This window comes from Gadus morhua, chromosome 4 (genome assembly GCF_902167405.1).
Source record: "Gadus morhua chromosome 4, gadMor3.0, whole genome shotgun sequence".
Taxonomy (NCBI): domain Eukaryota; kingdom Metazoa; phylum Chordata; class Actinopteri; order Gadiformes; family Gadidae; genus Gadus; species Gadus morhua.
Genome location: NC_044051.1, coordinates 35,638,811 through 35,660,146, shown reverse-complemented (window position 1 = coordinate 35,660,146; position 21,336 = coordinate 35,638,811). Strand labels below are relative to the sequence as shown.

Genomic DNA, 21,336 nt, shown 5'->3' with positions numbered 1-21,336 from the left:
TGTGTTTTTGTGTACTTTATTTAACTTGGGGAGTTGTGGGAACAAGAGGCAGCAGACCGCCAGGAACATTCAGTGAGGACATCAGAGTGATCAAGGCGGTTCCTTTCACAGTAAACATAGTGTGAGAGACACTACAACGCCAGAATAACTTTAAATCGACCGTATCAAGTGGACGGACATTGTGAGAGTTCAGTGCTGGGCCAAAAAAATTTTGCTGTAAGAAAATAACACTTCAAGAGCAAGCCTACTTTAAAATGATGCAACTATTCGGCTCAAGTGTCACAGACCAAGCTAGAGCAACTGTATTACAAAAGGCCTTGAATGCACATGAAATGGTTCTCCTCACGCACGCACTCACACGCACACGCGTGCGATCAGAAAGTTTGAGTTGGGATTTCATTTTCACTGTGCATCTTGGAAAGCAGTAGCATACAAACACCAACCATTAACAAAATGGTTTACCTGCTCAGAAATCGCACCACCGTTTTTACCCTTGATCAAAATTCAACCTCCGAAAACAAAATGTTGATTCTCCAAGGATGAGAAGAAAAGACCATAATAAACAGGAGAGAACGTAGAAAGGAAATGGGACTTTCGGAAACCGTTAACAGAGGGCCTGTCTGCAGACCTCAGGTAGAGAATGAGGCCGCCTCCAAGTCACAATTAAAAACAATGGAATAAAAACAAAAACAATGGAATAAAAACAAAAACAATGGGATAAAAACAACAAAATCTGCCAACAACAATAATCCCTTCCCGCCTGAAAAAAAACAAATGAACCGTTTCCAGGAGAGATAAGGAGCCTAGAATCGACGACGCTTGCTGTTGGGGCCCTCAAAGGTCCCCGCGACTGGGGCCCCCCTGCCGAATCCTGGGACCACTCCACCTGGAGGTCCTGCTTGCTGCTGCTGCTGCTGCTGTTGTAGCTGCTGCTGCTGTTGTTGTAGCTGCTGCTGCTGTTGTTGTTGTAGCTGCTGCTGCTGCTGCTGCTGCTGCTGCTGCTGCTGGGGGGACTCAACCCCTGGCCGGCCCCCTAGAGGGCCCCCTTGTGGGAAGCGCTCATTGCGCTGTAGCACATCGCCAATCAGCAGTGGTACGACCACGCCACAATGTGGACCGGGTTCCGACGAGGGAAGAGGGGAAAGGTGTTGCCATTAGTTACAGGTTATTTTCAATCTGTAATACACAGATTGCACACATTTAAAGGATGCTCTTCAATTATTTAACTGGAAGAATTTCGGGCCCAATTATTGTATTATTATTATAATTATTATTGTCGTTTCTAGTTTAAAACGACCCAAGAAGAAACTTAAGCGAAAAATGAAAGACGAACGCAACATCCTTTTGCGCACACGTTACCATGGCTCCGTTTTCTGGCATCATGGCTGCTCCCAGATTTCCGGCTCCGTCCGGGCCTATGGCTCCACCCCTTGCACCCATGCCCATGCCCATCATTTGAGGGGGAGCCTGGCTGCCACCGGCCCCAGCCACGGCAGGATTAAAGCCATCTACACGCAAAACAACGAAGCAGGGGTTGGTCAGCGTCGTCGTGGGGATAAAGCGCCAATGTACGTCCCTGCTTGAGTACGGCACCAAAGGGCGTGTGCTTGGTGAACGCTAGCTTAAGCATCACTGTGCTCCAAAGGATATTAACATTAACGTTGGCTTTTGGTGACTTGGTTGACTGACGTAATTATTGAACTATTTCAACAGTCCAATTGTTGAATTATGATTACAAATGCGACACGGTTAAAGTTTTATTAATCTCGTGTTTTTACACAAATAGACCCCAGACCATTGGGCTTTACTGAATTTTCTTTGTTCCCAAAAATTCCAGAATTGCAACCAAAAGCCAATGTTAAGTCATAAAAAGTCGTATTCAAGACACGGTGGAAAATATTTCAGAGATACTGAATATTAAAAATATACTTTACAGATCCTAAATAGACTTTAGAAAAAAAAAGTAGAAAGTTACGGAAGACGCAGGGGCGTGTTCAAGGGAGGTCTTCCATATCGTTTGGCTCGCTAAACCCAGGATTGCACATCAGCATGGTTAAAAAGCAAATGGAACGTTCCTAACGCCTGCTATAACAAACAAAGTAGGCCCTTTTTAGGCTTTTAACAAAAAACAAACGAACATGTAAACATGTATTCAGGGTTAGGAATGAACCAAGTCGTTCAGATTCCCGGTTTCCAGAGACACAAACAAAGCTGCGATCGGATTGGACGTGCTTCGAGTGATCAGCGTCATGGGGGACAAATTTAAATTCTTTGAGTTTTGTGTTGATGCATCCCGCTGGGAAAACCCGGGCGGGCCGCTAAGCCCGGTGTAGCTTCGACGCTAGGTTGGGCTTCAACGCTAAACTACATAGAAGTACTTGGGAAGCCGGACGATGAAAGCTCACCATGTGTGGGCCACTCTTGGCCTTCAGAAAATGCAATATACATTTTATAAAAACTTGCACGACTTAATGAAAGGCTGCACTAGTGTTGGGTGTCGTAGTGACTTAAGTTAAGTGCGCATTTTTTGTCTAGCCGCCGTCAACAAATATGAAGCGGGAACTGAACCGAAATGTCCACAGTAGGGATCGACCGATATATCGGTCGGCCGATATTATCGGCCGATATTCGCGTTTTTTACGTGTATCGGTATCGGCCGATACGCGGCCGATTTTCGCCGATATTTTTTTCGCCAATTTTTTTTTTTTTTTTTTTTTTTTTTACTTGTTCTACCTCACCTGTTTTTACTATTTGTTAAATATAGTTTTTTATATTGAAGTTCAATAAATGTTCCTTTTTTTAATTGAGACTTGTAACATTTGTTATCAGTGTAATTTTTATGATTGAGGGAGCAAAAAAAAAAAAAAAAAAGTAGTATCGGCTCTAAATATCGGTATCGGCGTATCGGCGTATCGGCTAAGGCTGATGAAAAAATATCGGTATCGTATCGGCCCTAAAAAATCCGTATCGGTCGATCCCTAGTCCACAGGCCATGAAGACATTGACATCGCACAAGTTGACCGGCAGGGTACCCTGTAGCGTTCAGCAGGCTTTGTGTAAATGGCATATAAGCGTGTATTAATCGCAGAGGTGGAAGCAGGGCCGAAAATAGGTGTCGCCCCTGCGGGTTCAATCCCAACCATTCCTCCCGTTCCTAGGTTGCTTTATTACCATAAAGGTTCTGTCCAATGGACGTTGATGTGCAATCCTGGGCGGGGACAACGACCGGCATGGAAGGCCACCGTGAACCTCCATGCAGTCCCTTCCGATCCTCAATCTCATTAAATATGTCCCTGCCTGACGGAAGCCCCCTAGGAACCCATCGTACAACGCTTTCAATGTCAACCGTGCAGACCCCCGATTCCACAAACTATATGAAATATCATACATTCTTTAATAATTGAAATGCTGTTAAATTTAGGAAAACGCCCCAAGATTAGCTCGGGTACCCACAAACGTAGGAATATTAAGCTCTTCAGGTTTTTCCCAGGGTCCATGTATTAACATTTGCCAGCGTCATAGAATGAGAGCGTAGGGGCCAAATAATCTAGTTATGAACCCAGCCCCCCCCACTACAGAAGAAAACAGGAAGAGTACACACATTGATCCCTATAGGCTGAATAAATAACTAAACTAATTTGGAATTGCATGCAAAAGTGTTGCTATACAACTGCAATTCTGCCATGTTGACTACATGAACAAGACGGGATGTTAAAATACGTCAACTTTAAAACAAGATACACGTCCATAAAATAACAGTGGTATTTAAGCACTTGGTTATCTAGTCTTGGTTATATCAGGAGAGACCACACCCGTACCTCCCATATTAATGGCTCCACGAGGGCCCAGCTCACCCATTCTCATTTCCTGTTCCCTCTGGAAGAAGTGAAGAAGACACTTGAGTACAAAGCCCTCCTTAACCATAGGTCCTGTGTGGATGGGTCTACAGCTAAACACTGCCAACCACTGGACAGCGTTGACGGCATGTGGAATCGTTGCGGGGATTTGGACATCTCCACCGGTCACCTTGTCTACTAATTAGACAACGTGTAATGGGCGGGCATCCGATTTCGTATGCTACGATCCAATAATTAAAATTTATAATAAATAATTAAAAGACTTCTAAACAATGCTTGGTTTTAAAAAAGTTACACCTAGCTTTAATTGCCCTTTACTATATTTGTGTTAAAAAGCAATGCTCTGTAAAGTGAAGAAAAATACTAGAAAAGCTAAACCTAATGGAAAAAAAGTAAGATTTGTAAACAATATGGGGAATGTCCCCTGTTGGGATATCAGGGACACTTTATATACCTGCCACAATTAGCTTCTAGCAGTAAAAGACTACTACCTTACAGAATGGTGGACAGAGATTTGGGGTTTATAAAATACAATTTTAATAATATGCCCACTAACCATAACCCTCAAGAATTGTAATCAAATATGGGGGGGAACTAAATTAAACATGCTTTGTAATCTTAACTGATTGGGAACAAAATGAGTAAGGATTATACATGTAGGAAGTAACACACATATTTAGAAACATTATTGGTACACACACACACACTGGGAGAAAATGTATACATATTTCACTCATGACACATTCATCCCACTCATTTCACTTGCACAAATATAATCAGACTACTTGGAGTTAGCAGATAGTGAAACCAAAAAACATCCATGTATCCATTACATATATTTAGAAGCTACGGATGCTTTCGAACTGAATAGCAAATATATAAATCTTTAACGTAAAATTCTAATTTCCAAATTAACTCAATTCAAATCAGTAAAAAAAAATTGGAATAAAACTACCATATAGTGCAAGAACTGCAGGCTTAAAACACACACACACACACACACACACACACACACACACACACACACACACGATTTGGTTGGTTTTTTAAGACCCTTCCATTGTGGATGTTGTCTTTGTCGAGATTATCCAAAATTTGCCAATTGCTGCTAAACCCTACACACTTGAATATAATGGATTTAAATGGACTGCAAACATCACGACAACCTCAACATTGTCAATGTCAACAATTATCCCGGGGTCTTAGCAAACCGACCAAATCCTTGAAATCCACTATATATACACCCATCGAAGTTGAATCAAAATGACCCAGGGGAAAATGTTTAATGTTAAAGGAAAATGGAAAGGAAATATACCTAAATGGTCTGGTAGCTACGTAGGGATAGTTTTACAAGCAATGATCGATAAAGTTGAACAGCATATATATACATATATATACACACACACACACACACACACACACATATATACACACAAACATATATTCAATATAGATAGATCGATAAAGTTCTACAGCATTTATGTCTGGATGTGTGATCCAACTTTCGTATGAAGAGTGTGAGAGATTTGTAGCATCTCAAAGATAACGATTTGGACCCGTAAACCTACAATCCGTAATGTATGCACTAACGCGGTGGTTATTAGCAGACTCGTAACCAAATTACGAAGATACTCCAATAGGAAATTTCTTGCAAAATACCGGTATTTATACGGTAGGCTGCGATCCGACCATATTTTGTAATTGCGCCATGACGTTAATAACATTGAACGTTTTTGGATAATATATATATTAACTAGCAGCATTTTGCTATAGATTCTTGCATTATTAACTATTCTTGGGAATGCACTTCATTGGCTGATAGATCCGTACATCCCCATTGGTCTGATCGAAGTCAGACCATCCCACCCGACGTTGGTTATAAAGGATGGTTCACCTCATTAACAACAGACCGGCAACCATTACCTTGACAACAACCATTTAGGTTGTCAAGTTGCCATGAAACATTCATGGGTAAGAACGGTGTTCGCATATTGATTAAGGATTGCAGGTTTAATTATTTAGCCCGCCCCCATAAAGTGAAAGTTTTTTTAATGTAAAAAAAAGTCTTTAGCACCCCATGCCTGGAGAATTGGAAAAACACAAAACAATGAACACAAATTCAAATATACCTTAACTATACAGGTCCTTCTCAAAAAATTAGCATATTGTGATAAAGTTCATTCTTTTCCATAATGTAATGATAAAAATTAAACTTTCATATATTTTAGATTCATTGCACACCAACTGAAATATTTCAGGTCTTTTATTGTTTCAATACTGATGATTTTGGCATACAGCTCATGAAAACCCAAAATGCCTATCTCAAAAAATTAGCATATCATGAAAAGGTTCTCTAAACGAGCTATTAACCTAATCATCTGAATCAACGAATTAACTCTAAACACCTGCAAAAGATTCCTGAGGCTTTTAAAAACTCCCAGCCTGGTTCATTACTCAAAACCGCAATCATGGGTAAGACTGCCGACCTGACTGCTGTCCAGAAGGCCATCATTGACACCCTCAAGCAAGAGGGTAAGACACAGAAATAAATTTCTGAACGAATAGGCTGTTCCCAGAGTGCCGTATCAAGGCACCTCAGTGGGAAGTCTGTGGGAAGGAAAAAGTTTGGCAGAAAACGCTGCACGACGAGAAGAGGTTACCGGACCCTGAGGAAGATTGTGGAGAAGGGCCGATTCCAGACCTTGGGGGACCTGCGGAAGCAGTGGACTGAGTCTGGAGTAGAAACATCCAGAGCCACCGTGCACAGGCGTGTGCAGGAAATGGGCTACAGGTGCCGCATTCCCCAGGTCAAGCCACTTTTGAACCAGAAACAGCGGCAGAATCGCCTGACCTGGGCTACAGAGAAGCAGCACTGGACTGTTGCTCAGTGGTCCAAAGTACTTTTTTCGGATGAAAGCAAATTTTGCATGTCATTCGGAAATCAAGGTGCCAGAGTCTGGAGGAAGACTGGGGAGAAGGAAATGCCAAAATGCCTGAAGTCCAGTGTCAAGTACCCACAGTCAGTGATGGTCTGGGGTGCCATGTCAGCTGCTGGTGTTGGTCCACTGTGTTTTATCAAGGGCAGGGTCAATGCAGCTAGCTACCAGGAGATTTTGGAGCACTTCATGCTTCCATCTGCTGAAAAGCTTTATGGAGATGAAGATTTCATTTTTCAGCACGACCTGGCACCTGCTCACAGTGCCAAAACCACTGGTAAATGGTTTACTGACCATGGTATTACTGTGCTCAATTGGCCTGCCAACTCTCCTGACCTGAACCCCATAGAGAATCTGTGGGACATTGTGAAGAGAAAGTTGAGAGACGCAAGACCCAACACTCTGGATGAGCTTAAGGCCGCTATCGAAGCATCCTGGGCCTCCATAAGACCTCAGCAGTGCCACAGGCTGATTGCCTCCATGCCACGCCGCATTGAAGCAGTCATTTCTGCAAAAGGATTCCCGACCAAGTATTGAGTGCATAACTGAACATAATTATTTGAAGGTTGACTTTTTTTGTATTAAAAACACTTTTCTTTTATTGGTCGGATGAAATATGCCAATTTTTTGAGATAGGGATTTTTGGTTTTTCTTGACTTTTTTGCCAAAATCATCAATATTAAAACAATAAAAAGCTTGAACTACTTCAGTTGTTTGTAATGAATCTAAAATAGATGAAAGTCTAATGTTTATTAGTACATTACAGAAAATAATGAACTTTATCACAATATGCTAATTTTTTGAGAAGGACCTGTATATGTATTTTTTTAAATGTAAACAACTTCTTTAGGTTCTAGAAATGCATGATTTGTTGCAAATTACTGAAAATTTACACTATGGAATATTGTAGGGTGCTATGGAGGATGAGAGTATATCTAAATATCAACGTCAATAATAAACTACTATAAAAACAACAAAAACAAATGAGGTTATAAATATAGTGTTGGAAACCCAACCGCACCGGTTATAGTATTAAATGATGGTCTGTGAGGCCATGTCTCCTAAAATGTGTAATCATGATTATTACACATTATTCTGTAATTAAGTTTGTGAGGTCAGATGAACACTCCAGCTGGACCTCTCAACACGCCAAAGGAATAGAGGAGAAAAGTTATTGCATAATCACAGGTTATACATATCTAAGACAAAATCAGCAAAAATCAACATCAAGATTACATACATTTCCTGACATTCATAGAATATCCATTTAGACGTTTATCCATGATTCACGTTAAATAATATGTGATGCGTTATTTCATAATAAAATAAAATTAGAATTTAATCAAATGAAATCAACATGAGCATTAGCACCATAGCATTATAGTTATTCCAAATCATCATATAAAATAGTTTTTTTTTTTGGTTTGTTCAGAAAGACAAAGAATGGTATAAGATCAAGTAATTATAGTTTAAATATAGAGTGAAATGAGTTCACAAGAGCATCTACTAGGGGTGTGACGAGATCTCGGAGAAGAAGAGGAGGAGAAGGAGGGGAAGCAGGGGAAGCAGCCATAGGCAGTCAGAATGACGTCGGAAAATACCCGTATTACCGTCGAAGATGCCCCCGCCACTTTTAAATCATTTGTTTGGCGGCATTTTGGGTACCCGGCGGAAATTATGAATGGCAGTGGAGTGACTGATAAGACACGGACAATACCAAGTTGTCAGTGACATACTTGGTCAGACTCTGTTTGCACTATTTGCACTCTGTATTGACGGAGTAGAACTTTGATTTGGTTTTGCAGATAACATTGTTCGCACAAAAAAATAGAATTATTTAATTTAATTTATTGTACTTCAACTTTTATAAATTTTTGTTTTAGTTTCAATTTAATGCATGTAAAGAGTTATAATAAAACATTTCAAAATGCATGTGCAACTCGGTTAAATAAAAGTCTGTTGTTCCAGTCATATATTTTGTCATTGTAGTTTTCTTAAAATCTCGTCTCGTCTCGTTCTCGCAAACCGAATATCGTGTCTCGTCTCGTGAGCTGAGTGTATCGTCACACCCCTAGCATCTACTAATAAATTCAAAGATCAGGACAAAGAGCTTTAACCAACACGATATTGCCTAGCATTAATCATACTAAGTAAGCAAAAGGTCCCTGCTTTTAAAAGGTGTGGGTAGCCAACCACCAACAATACTTGGATGAACAATTTAACTGGCATAGTAGTAGTTAAAGAATACTCTGGATCTGTACCACGAGAACTGCAGACAAAAAGTTCCTGGGTTTGAATGAACCCCAATCTCCATGGTCTACCTGCCTCTCAATGACATGCATCTGCTTAACATAAAGCGCGTGCATATATATATATGAATTATATATGTATCTTCACAATAAAATAAAAAAGGTACAGACAAGGCTAGGTGAGACATGAAATTACGGTCTTCATTGAGATGGAATAATAAACAGCTGGCTGTCATGGTTGGACTTGCAGAGCTAGCGAGTAAAAAACGAGGAGATCAAAGAAAAATACAGCCCCTCAAGATATTGTATAACTATTATATACCATACAAGTACTGGAAAGGTCAAAGTCATTTATTTGGACTGACATTCAGTTTTTCATTTCTCCAAAAGGGCAGAACTACTTAAGTCATTACCATGCATTAATACATCTGCGTTTAGCAAGATAATGGTCAAATCTCGCTTTTTAAACCAAACATAAAGCACAAATATTATATATATGTGTGAGTGTGAATTTGTAGGGCCAAGTCAATGTCGATAAAAATAATCACAGGGAGTGCTCTATAAAAACGATCACAGATTCAAACCCAGTCAATGAGGACTTTAAAGGGTTGATATTATGCCACCAGGTGTGAATTTGATTAGCCATTACAAGCCGTTTGAAAATGTGGGAGTATCCATCTAGATGTATGCTAGATAGATCATTCTGCCAGCCTACCCAGGGGACTGTAGCAAATGTTGCAGATCTATCCATCATACATCTAGGTGGATACTCACACTTGTGATATCACTTGTGATGTCACTAAAATAGGAAAAGGCAGACTTTTGAACAGCTTCCCTCAATATCAACCCTGGAAAAATGGCAGTTTTTTTTAATGTATCACAGCTCTGTCCCTCTCTGTGTGTGAGTTTTTCCTATTGTATTTAGGGATGCACCGATCCGCTTTTTTCACCTCCGATACCGATACCGATATCTGAGGTTTAGTATCGGCCGATACCGATCCGATACCGATATAGAAAAACAGCGCGAAATTATGGCTACAAACTGTATGTTTCATTGAGGGGAAAAGACTGGGATCATGAGACTTGAATTTTTGGAGGTGCTTTATAAGGTTTGTGGTATTAAAGCTAGAAGGTATAGTACCACCCCTCGGGACATTTACTTTGCATATGTTGCATGTAGCCGTGGAGCTTGCTGGCTTAGGTAAAGTGAAATAGCTCCAGATAGCAGATCCTTTTGCTCGCTCCATTTTGCAATCACTGTAGGCTCCGCACAGCGTGTTGCTTGTTTATGACGTCACTCACAGCGCACAGCATAGAAACTGAATAGATCAGCCAAGATAGATAGATACACTTTTATTAATCCCGTGAGAACATTTTCGTGGGAAATTCAATTATCAAAGCAGCAAGGTAGTAGGAATAGGATTCAAGTATGTACATAAACGTAAAAAAAAAAAAAATAATAATAATAATTTTTTTTTTTTTAAATATGGATCGGCCCATTTGTCACCGAATCCCTGATCTAGAAATGTCTTCAATATCGGTACCGATACCGATACAAATATCGGATCGGTGCATCCCAAATTGTATTACTTTTAACATTTTAAACTCATGCACTTTTTAGCCTTAATGAATGGGTTGGCTGTAAAACCGAATTGCACCTCGGGGACTAATAAAGTAATCTCTCTGTGTGTGTGTGTGCGTGCGTGTGCGTGTGTGTGTGCGCGTCTAAGAAGTACTCACGCCCTCCATGAAGTTAGGTTTGAACCCGTCAGGCTGCTCTCTGTGTCTCATCATCTCATCCTCTCTCCTGCGCCTCTCCTCTTCATGCCTTTGGACGGGAAACAAGTCTGCTCGTTACCGAGGGACATGAAGCCATAGCTTTTCACTGCCAACAAAGTGTATCACCCACAAGTGTCGCTCAACAGCAGTTTGCTCTTTCGATGAATTCCACGTCCTCGATTGAGTCGCGCAATCATTGGATTATATCTCCAATTTCAGCACTTCTTGTGCATCGCTTTGGACCAAAGGCGTCAGCTCAATTAATGTAACGTTGTGATACAAAAGTCGGGGTTAAGGTAGAGGAAGACCTCAATTATCACGACCACAACTAGTGGAGTTAACAAATGGAGGACAACGTCATCCCCTCCGTCTCCTAGGCCGGTCGCCTTCTCGGCCAGATTCAATGAGTAAAATTCTGTCTTCTTCAATGGCGGCGCATGTTGTTGATGTTAACGTTAGCGGTTTACTGTGTGCCGCTGCTGCTGTTGCCGTCCTGGCCACGTCTCTCTTATACACACACAGAGGCTTAATAGCAATGGGACCTACATGGTGAATTTAGGGTTCATTAAAACTAATTATTCATACAAACGGTTCATTTTCTGTTCCTTGTGGGAATGACTAGAGCACCATCAGCAAGCGAGAGCGGTGCGGTACGGAGGGTGTGAACAAACGCACCTCATCTCAATCTGTTTGCGCTTCTGCAACTCCTGGTTCCTCAGGTCCTCCAGCCTCCTCAGCTCCTCCTGGCGTCGCATCAGATCTGGACCAGACAGGGGGGGGAGGAGGAGCTCTATCAACTGATAACACGTGGCGTAAACAGGGCTGGTTCACCACGACGCACGATAATGATGCATCGTGGGATGTTTTTGTCGCCGATACATTTTGTGATATATGAGAGAGATGCAGAGAGAGAAAGAGATGCAGACAGACAGAGACAGAGAGACAGAGAGAGAGAGAACCGTGAATCAACGCAAAATGAACGTGACATAGGCAAATCTTTGTTTAACCACATCCAAAAATGTCCCGTTTAATCACTGAACAATGACCAAAAACGTTACTACCAATAACATTTTTATGTTCCGTTGATTGCAAAATGGAGGCGGTCGTGGAGATTTGACGTCCCAACGTTGACGCCCTGTGGCCCCTGTTGCACACAGCTGTCACGCAGACAGACTCCCTTATCCCGGCTCTGCTCCGTTGTTGTACCAGAGCACGGGCGGCGCACTGAACTAGAGTCCAGTCCACTACTCGCGCCGTGGTACGAAAACAAGTGCAGACCCACGAATCAGAGCTACGAGCGCAGGGGTCGGCTTAGCTCAGGAGGTAGAGCGGTTGTCTTGTAACCGAAAGGTTGCTAGTTCGATCCCGAACTCCTCCTAGCGTGAGTGTTAGTGTGTCCCTGAGCAAGACACTTAACCCCTAACTGCTCCTGACGAGCTGGCTGTCGCCTTGCATGGTTGACTCTGCCGTCGGTGTGTCAATGTGTGCATTAACCGATGTAAGTCGCTTTGGATAAAAGCGTCTGCTAAATGCCCTAATTGTAATTGTACGACGCCCTTATCGGCCCTCGGTCTCATTCCCCCCCCCCCCCCCCCCGGTGGAGGCGGATGCGTGCGTCGGTGAAGACCCACCCTGTCTCATCATCATGAGCTGGTGCTCGTGCTTTGCCGCCTCCATCTCCGTCTCCAGCTTCTCGCGGGCCTCGCCGATGTTGCGCTCCACCTGCTCCCGCTGCTGCCGCTCCATCTCGTCCAGCGCCTTCCAGCGGGACGAGTACTCAAACTCAAAGGTGCCCGGCTGGGCGAAGCGCGGGGGCTGCTCCCTCTCCCTGGGGGAGGAGCGAGAGGAGACGGCGAGAGGAGAGTGTGAGAGCGCGAGGCGGCCGATTTGGGAGACTGACCTGTAGGTCAACTCGGGTCGCTTGGGTAGGGTTCCACTGCGATGTGGTTTAGGTTACAAGATTGTTTATTGTCATATACACAATGGAAACATAGTTTGCACTGGGCAATGCAATTCTTAATTCGCAAGTTCCCCTTCACACAAAATATGCTTAAAATAAAGTACATAAATAAACTAAACTACTAAATATATCTGTATATTTTAGTTAATTTAGTTAAACAAAAACAGTTGGATATAAGGTGCTGTTTAGTATGTGCAATGTTTGCATACAGCAGAAGGCCCTGAAAGACATTGAAATATAGGATTTTTTGAATATATACATTGGATATAGAATATTATTAGTAGATAAGTACATAGTGCAAATGAAGCTCACAGTTGAAAATAAATAAAGTTCACAGTATTGATTAAAGTGCAAATACAGGGTGTCATCAGTGTTTGAGAGAGACATTCAGCAGCCTGATGGCCTGTGGATAAAAAACGTTTTTAAGTTGTTCTGGCTTTCATGCTCCTGTAGCGTCTGCCAGATGGTAGCAGTGTGAACAGTGTGTGCTGGGGGTGTGCAGTGTCCTTGGTGATGTTGTGTGCCCTCTTTGTAACCCGGGTGTTGTAAATGTCTTGAAGTGATGGGAAGGCTGCTCCACAGATGTATTGTGCAGTTTTAATCACACGTTGGAGTGCCTTCCTTTCCTGTACCGTGCAGAGGTCGCAGTACGGAGACACCCTCGATGCCCCATCAACGCTAGCCATTGGTTTAATTCTTAGATTTCCATGCTTTTGTTTTGTCTTTTAGTTAGTGAATATATATATACTGTTTATTAGATAGATAAAGAGAGAGATCTCATTCCTTCCTTCCCTCCCCCTCTCTCTCTCTCTCTCTCCCTCCCTCTCACGAATATGAAACTATATAATGTAAGCGCCACCTACTTGTGGTACAGGGGCGTCTTCTGCAGCAGCTTCTCCGCCAGACCGTCCTCATCGTCCAGCTGCTCGGTGGGCTCCACGATGGCCGGGCGTGGGGTCCTGCCAAGACCACCACAACCTCAACAACTAGTATGGATCTGAGCAGGGCTCAATTAGGTCTTTCAATTAGGACACACACACACACACACACACACACACACACACACACACACACACACACACACACACACACACACACACCCCCCCCCCCCCCCCCCCCCCCCCCAAAGTATGGATCCTTGAAAAGGCACTCTTATATATTATTTTTTATTATCAAGTCTTGATGACAATTTAGTACACATAAAGTTAAAGGTCGGGATCCATGGCTCAAAACAAGTCAATGCATCATCCATAAACCTCTAGATCAGGGGTCAGCAACTCTAGGCACACGTGCCACCACCGGCATGAGGCAGCATAATCATTGGCACACTTTTTCCTTTCTTTATTTCGACGCACAATGCGGGGGCATAATCATTTCTTTTTGCACTTTATTCTGTTTTGGTCATTTCCTCCCAGTGCAAATATGTTAAAATGAGTTACTGAAAGCAGTGTTCTGAAATGGGATCAATTAATAGTTTTTAAACTTAAGTGGCCTGTATGCATCGCCTTCACATGGTTTTGCAAAGCTGTACATGTCTTAAAGATATTGATGTGGATGGTTCCAACATTCTCATATATTCTTGGTTTTTACATTTCTAACAGTGCAAATATGTTCACGAATGAGTTTCTGAAAGTGGTGCTTTAAGATTGGACATATGTAATTATAATTTGTAAGCCCATGTAGCAAATATAAAAACTTTATTTTTTATGTTGATGCATGATTGTGCACTATATGGAAATAATACAATTCCAGGGCTTCTGGAAATGTTTTCGGTTGCTGTGTAATAATTCAGTTTAATATTTAATATATTGTTGCTTAAGGCACACACTCATTAACGAGAAAATGTCAAACTGGCACTGCATGTGGAAAAGGTTGCTGACCCCCTGCTCTAGATGACCAGGTACCCTGGACTATCATCACTACCACGGGGTAGTCCTACCACCATCATGGACCCCTCCAGCGTTCCAGCCCCCCCAGCAGCGGGTCTCTTACGTGGTGAGCAGTAGCGCGCCGTCAGCACACCGGTCCAGGGCTTTGCGGGCGGCCGGTTTGTTGGCGAACTCCACGAAGCCCTTCCCCGTGGGGCGGCCACGGGGGTCCACCACCACCACGGCCCGCTCCACCGGACCGAACTCCGAGAACGCCTGCGGGGGATGGAGGGGAGGTGCGGGGCACTTATTCTACGCAGCTGCGTTAGCATTAGCATGGTGACCACCGGTGACAGAAGGACAAAAGGTTTGCCTGTGCCGACTGCAGCTGTACTTGACATTCTTGTCAACGTGTTAAAGCTAGAGTTGGCCATTTGGAGACATCAGCCAGAGTCGGCTCGGGGTTGTATCAAACCGAAAGAAACACACGTCTACATCATCGTTAGGTCTCCCTTCAAAGCCACTCCCCCATGACACATGCGAGCTCGTTCACTTAAGCAACGGGTCTTCCTAGCCTTCTGGACGGTTCCGGTCATGTGCAATGAGTGCACAGGCCGAGTGCATACAGTTAGTCGGGTACGTAGGTAGACGGACAGGTAAGACATCCAATCATTTCATTCTGGCCGAGTGGAATGTTTGGACTGGCTTCTTACAGGCCCGCGACAGCAAAATACAACCGATTTTTTTATTTTCTCGTCAGAGCATTCGATTTACCCTAGCTTTTGTTTATTTCACAATGTTTGCGACAAGGCATGTTAACTATCTCAGACTTCTTTACAAATCGAGACCACCCATATACACATAAGTAGTTACTTCCCCCTTCACGCGTACCTCTTCCAGAAGCTCATTGGTCACCGCCGGCGACAGGTTGCGCACGGTGAGGGCGGCGCCATGGGTGGCGAAGCGGATCCTTATTGGTCGATTCTTCAGAACAATTCCGTCCAATTCTGCTTTGGCAATTTCTGCCAGTGTACGGCTCTCCTATAAAAGGATTTCCGGAAGATACCAGAAGGTGTTAGCATGAAATCAGTCTGGCTAGAGAAGGTACAAAATGTAAACGTGTGAAAAGAGATTGTGTGAAGTATTAAAAAGACAATGGTAAACTACAAGAGGACAGTTAAAAAAACTGAAACCACTCATCGATACAGATGAAAATGCAGTATACATATAGAGATAAAACAAACAAAGACAATTATGAACTAGCCAACAATAGTCCCAGCATAGGACAAGCAAAGTCGAACCATAGACCTACACTCACAAGACGTGAAAGTAAGCAGCTAGAGACTTCTGGTCATATTGATTGTATTCTGGTCATATTGATTGACAGTCCTGTGGGTGGCAGCAGCCTCTGACCCATCCTCCTCCCACTAGTCCCAGTAATAAATTGTGTGCGTGCGAGTATTTAACCAGTGTGTGCATGCATAGTTTGAAACACATGGCCATAAATAAGAGCCGATATCGGGGGTGCATCATAAACATACCAGGCGGATGAACCCGAAGCCCCGGTCTCGGTTGATGAACACCTCGTTGGCCTCTCCGTACTTGGAGAACAGCTTCTTGAAGTCCTCCTCGGAGAGGTCCGTCGGCAGGTTCCCGACGAACAGCCGACAGCGCTGAGTGAACGTCTTCTCCCAGGGCTTCCTGAAGCTCTTGAGGTCCAAGATCATCTCCAGGGACAGGGCATTGGGGTCTGGTCCGCTTCCCTCCCCGGGTACTCCCCCCTCGCCGGTGGCCGGCGGGGAAGGAGGAGGCGGCGTCTGGCCTTCTTTGTGAGGCGGTGCATTCTGCTCCACCGCGGCGGGAGAGTTGGTCCCGTGTCTCCCCGCCTGCGGGGAATGGTGGCTCTGCATGTTCATTTGCTGTACATTTCGGTGAGCCATCGTTTAATGACCCCGCCACTCAAAAAAGACAAGAATCGCATGCAGTGTGTTCAAACACTCGACAACGTTGTGCAGTCAAAGGAAGAAGAACACGGAAGAAGTAGCACGTATTTCCGGTGGGAACGGGAAGTCAGTTGGAATATGTATATGAAGCTCCTGTTGTAAAACCTGAATGATACTTCATTTTGTTTTTTGTTTTCTTTACCATTTGCATATTCTTGGAATATACATATGTTTTTCATTCTTCATTCTTTCATTGTGGCTGCAACAATAATGTTATTTTAAGTCATTGTAATTAGATTTAGCTGAGGTCCTACAAGCCCTATTGTAATTGTTACATAATATTGTAATATTTTGCAATTATATCATGATAACCCTATCGTGTGTGTGTGTGTGTGTGTGTGTGTGTGTGTGTGTGTGTGTGTGTGTGTGTGTGTGTGTGTGTGTGTGTGTGTGTGTGTGTGTGTGTGTGTGTGTGTGTGTGTGTGTGTGTGCGTGTCTGTCTATGTGTGGAGTTTTCCCAAATCTGACCAGTTGTTGGCATCCTGTCCCACTTCATGTGTTTCACGGACGTACTGTAATTACTTGATCACATGCCATCCTGAGTTGATGTATCACAAAACTATATCACAACATGAATTGATAAACTCCTCGTCCTATTTCCCATGATACTGTTCATACTGTGGGTGAAGGTCCAGAGCAATGTTGATCTGTTTGTGTGGATTGCACTCTGTAGCACTGAGTATACTTTTTTATAATTATTATAATTATGTTTATGATTATTAGTTGTACAAGTTGTGGACATAGCCAAAGAATGTGTTTACTAAATGGAATAAATCATTGTTAATCAGTAGAAATGTAGTTTGCTCATACAGTAAATGTTGTTACAATAATTTCTAAATGTTTGATTATTAATGGTTTTGTATTAGGGGTCCTTAATGTCTATCTTTAATCCTTTTGGGATACTGATCATTTAATTAAAACCATTCTTGTTTTGTTTGCCACTGGTATCAGCCAACATTGTACTTTTAGTTTTAGTTTTTTTGTTTAATACAACTTCAATGCAGCTATATCAACTGCATCCAATAGTGACTATGTGTGTGATTGTGTGTGTGCGCACGGTTGTGTGTGTGCCTGCGTGCGTCCATATGTACGTGTGACTGTGTATGTGTGCGTGCGTGTGCGTAAGTGTATGCATGCGTGTGTGTGTTTGTGTGGTGACCCTGGTTCATGTTTTGTTAAGGCTCAATCCCTGGAACTTTCAGCATTCATAAAGGAACTGCTGGCCTCAGCAAAGATCTATGGGCACGTGCACACGCAGGGCCACGTGTGTGCACCCACAGGCAGTCAATAACCAAATGGATGCCACTTAGGGAACAGAAGAGATAGTAATGGGGACATTGAAAGATTTGGTCATTGTAGGTCAAATAATACATTAACACAGAAAAACAACTGCAATTATATTTGGTAATGTTTGGCTAGTAGAGACTAGGCTACTCCCTAACGAATCCTGAATATAAATCCCTTGATCCAACTGTTCAAAATATACAAAACTAATAAAGGCTTAAAATTAGGAAAAATGTCACCTATTTTTTGAGAAAAATAGGTGAATCGTTCAGATGTGGCTTATAGCATGATCAAATGTTCCCGCCACGGCCGACAGAAAGCAAGACTCCACAGCACAGATGTGGTACAAAAAACAGTTTATTTGGTTACACCTTTGTAAACATCTGAGGTAAAGGACCACTTACATCAACATGTCCTCGCATAAAAGGTTTTGACCCAAGGCACTTTCTTAACACAGGGAAAAAATGCATAAAAAAGGCATGGGCGTCCTAACCACCATGTGTCTGGTCTCTATGAGACCAACAACACAGCATTGTGTCTTTTCATTTGTTTGGTGCAAATTATTCATTTGTAGAGTAAGGGGGTGTGGGGGTTAGCAACACATAGTCATGGCGTCACACTTTTAAAGCACAAGGTCCCAGTTGCCAAAATTAGGACAGAAAATGTCACCTTTGCTATTCGTTCTGATATATTAATATTCCAATTTTCTGTTTTTTACATGAAAAAGGTCAGGCATATATTTCTCTCCATCTTGGACAGAGCATATTCTTTGTACTTCTAGACGTTTCTGAACTGTGCAAATGTTAATCTCTAGGTACAAAACAATTTTTTATCCCAAAAAATTATGAATAAAAAACAATAATCAAAAAACGTATTTCAACAACCTTTCAGATTTGTTAGCAGAGCCCTATAAAATAAACTATGGTCCAACCAACAACTCTGATTTCAAGAGGATGATAAATAAGTTGCACTACGGTACGTTTTTAGTATCTCTAACCACAGACCTTTTTACATATCACATAACTTATCACAACTAATGTTAAAAAAATTCTCACCAAAGTGATTTGTTGTTGAAGTTAGCTATTTACCTATATTTTATATAAGCTATGCTTTAGATACTCGAACAGTCACTAATTGCTGGTCAGCAGTCTCTAAAATAATATAATAAAACAGTATGTAATAATGAAATCCTTTTGGCATTGCTTGGTAACTTAAATATTCTACAAGTCAGTAGAAGTTGGCAGTAGCAGAACGTCATGCCCAATTTTAACAATAACAAATATTAATATCACAAATAGATATGGGTGTTTTAATGTATGTCAACTGAATGCCTATTAATTAGCATATTAAACAAAAGGTGTGAAATAATTAAAGGCTAAAATATGAAGAGTGAAAACATCTATATGCTTATTACTAGCCATGTGTTAAAAGCATTTTGGATTCCAAGAACAAGTTAAGATTAATAGTCTTTAACCTCAGAAATAACAGCATTGCATTACACCAGTACAGAAATTATTGTTAGGCTACCGTTGATAAGCCTTTTCCCTAACAAAGTGCTGTTCTCTAAGTTAAATATATTTGTTTTTCTGTGCAGGAACACAATTTTTAATTGACCGGAAGAACGACGAATTTCCGATACGCCTTGTTTGATCGACACACAAATCGTAATCAGCCTAAGCTATCTTTTAAGGGGCTTCAATTCATGATCTAAAGTAAAGCCTAAAGCCTAATTTCCTATATTCCCACTAGTCTAGAAGCTGACTGAACCAAGCACTTATTCATGAAGGCCACCATAGCGAGGCCCTGCGTAAGAAAAATAAAATGAAGATCTTTACAATGAATGAAGGCACTTCCGTATCACACTGCAAACACGAGCCTCACACCCGATCTATCGTTCGTATTGGTAACTTCCTGGCTGAATAAAAAAGGCAAACCGTCAAAAGAAAACACGTTTCCGATAAAAACGATGGTTTCTCGTCACGTTCGCTTTCACACATGTTTCACCTGTAAAGCCTTAAGAAAGTATCTCAGTATGGGACAGCTTTTTCACACGTCACACCCTCTCCTCTCCTTAGTTTACAACACATCCCATCTCTTCATTGACGCTGAGCTGGCTCGGTGTAAACATAGGCACAGGTACACAAACAAACATACTTCCAAGCTCTGAGAAGCAGGAGCCTTCCGACATAGGGGTCCGGTCAATATGGGTCGTGTGATCCACATGATAAGTAAGGTCTTGTGATTAGAGGCCTCCCTCTAATCACACTAATTTCCACACTGGGACATGAGAGCTGAAGTTTATCCCTCTTTTCTCATCGGCCAGCGTGTGCTTGGCGCCCACTCCATCCGCACATAGACTAGTGGGGGAGCATAATTTGGCTTGGCATTTGATCCACAACGCATCTTTATCACTATCGACAACCAAATACTTAACCGGCACGCTCTATGCAAAATGTCCCCACAACCATATTTCGCAAAAAGTGTGTAAGTACAAGAAGCACACCCGGATAAGTGTAGATAATAGCATAGGGTGTCACCATGTGACACCTCAAGTGACCCGACATGGAAGAGTCCGGCAGGGGGGCGGGGGGGGGGGGGGGGGGGGGGGGGGGTGGGGGGGTTGCTCTACGATGTCACGCATCCGGCCGGACCATACAAAGAGGAACACGCGCATTGTATTGAACGTGAGTGAATCCACCGGCCCAAACCTTTTGGCTTCAAAACGGGCAAGAAAGGTGCATAGATATGACGTCACAGAAGTAAAGTCCATGTATATGATGCACTCTGCAGGCCGCGTGCTGCCAAGAAATCAAGTCTGGGTGGACGACTCCTTTCGCCACAATCCAGCATCCTCTATTGTCCTCCTCTTTGATCATACAGACTCCCGGAAGGAACGGCCCAAAACTGGTCACCACACGGCATCGGCGCATGTGAGTGCATGCTGGATAAGGGGAAGGTGTAGAAGATTTAAACTGAACAGGGAACACATGTCCAGGAAAACATGTCCAGGGACACATGTCCAGGGACACATGTCCAGGAACATATAACCAGGAACACATGTCCAGGGACACACGTATGCAATATAAAGGTGTGGTGGTGTTTGCGTGTGTGCCTGCATGCGGGAGAAGTGCGCATGTGTGCTTATGCGTGTGTGTGTGTGTGTGTGTGTGTGTGCGTGTGTGGGTACATGCATGTGTGTGTTTGTGTGTGTGTGTACATGCGTGTGTGTGTGTGTGTGTGTGTCTGTGTGTGTCCTTGGGTGTACATGTGTGTGTGTGTGTGTGTGCGTGTGTGGGTACATGCATGTGTGGGTTTGTGTGTGTGTGTGTACATGTGTGTGTGTGTGTGTGTGTGTCTGTGTGTGTCCTTGTGTGTACCTGTGTGTGTGTGTGTGTGTGTG

The 21,336-nt window shown here is 42.7% G+C and overlaps 1 protein-coding gene across 2 annotated transcripts; it reads right to left on the bottom strand.

Moving 5' to 3' along the window:
- Positions 1–16,695, bottom strand: pspc1 (paraspeckle component 1). Of its 2 annotated transcripts, XM_030354541.1 has the most exons (10): positions 16,191–16,589; positions 15,541–15,690; positions 14,774–14,925; positions 13,645–13,740; positions 12,453–12,649; positions 11,497–11,581; positions 10,783–10,870; positions 3,819–3,876; positions 1,360–1,508; positions 1–1,067 (listed from the first exon to the last, which is right to left on the bottom strand). In XM_030354541.1, the coding sequence occupies exons 1-10, from the start codon at positions 16,587–16,589 to the stop codon at positions 804–806; spliced, it is 1,638 nt and encodes a 545-aa protein (XP_030210401.1). In that variant the 3' UTR covers positions 1–803. The 2 variants fall into 2 exon arrangements, 1 of the variants encoding a protein (XP_030210401.1); XR_003976498.1 differs by lacking the exon at positions 3,819–3,876 and having other exon boundaries at positions 789–1,067; positions 16,191–16,695.
- Between the last annotated feature and the right edge of the window lie 4,641 nt (positions 16,696–21,336).

Coding starts and splice junctions, on each gene's coding strand:
- pspc1 (XM_030354541.1), bottom strand. CDS start 16,589: ATGGCTCACCGAAATGTACAGCAAATGAACATGCAGAGCCACCATTCC. Junction 15,691..16,190: donor GCTTCGGGTTCATCCGCCTG/GTATGTTTATGA, acceptor ATCCTTTTATAG/GAGAGCCGTACACTGGCAGA. Junction 10,871..11,496: donor CGCAAACAGATTGAGATGAG/GTGCGTTTGTTC, acceptor TCCCGTCCAAAG/GCATGAAGAGGAGAGGCGCA.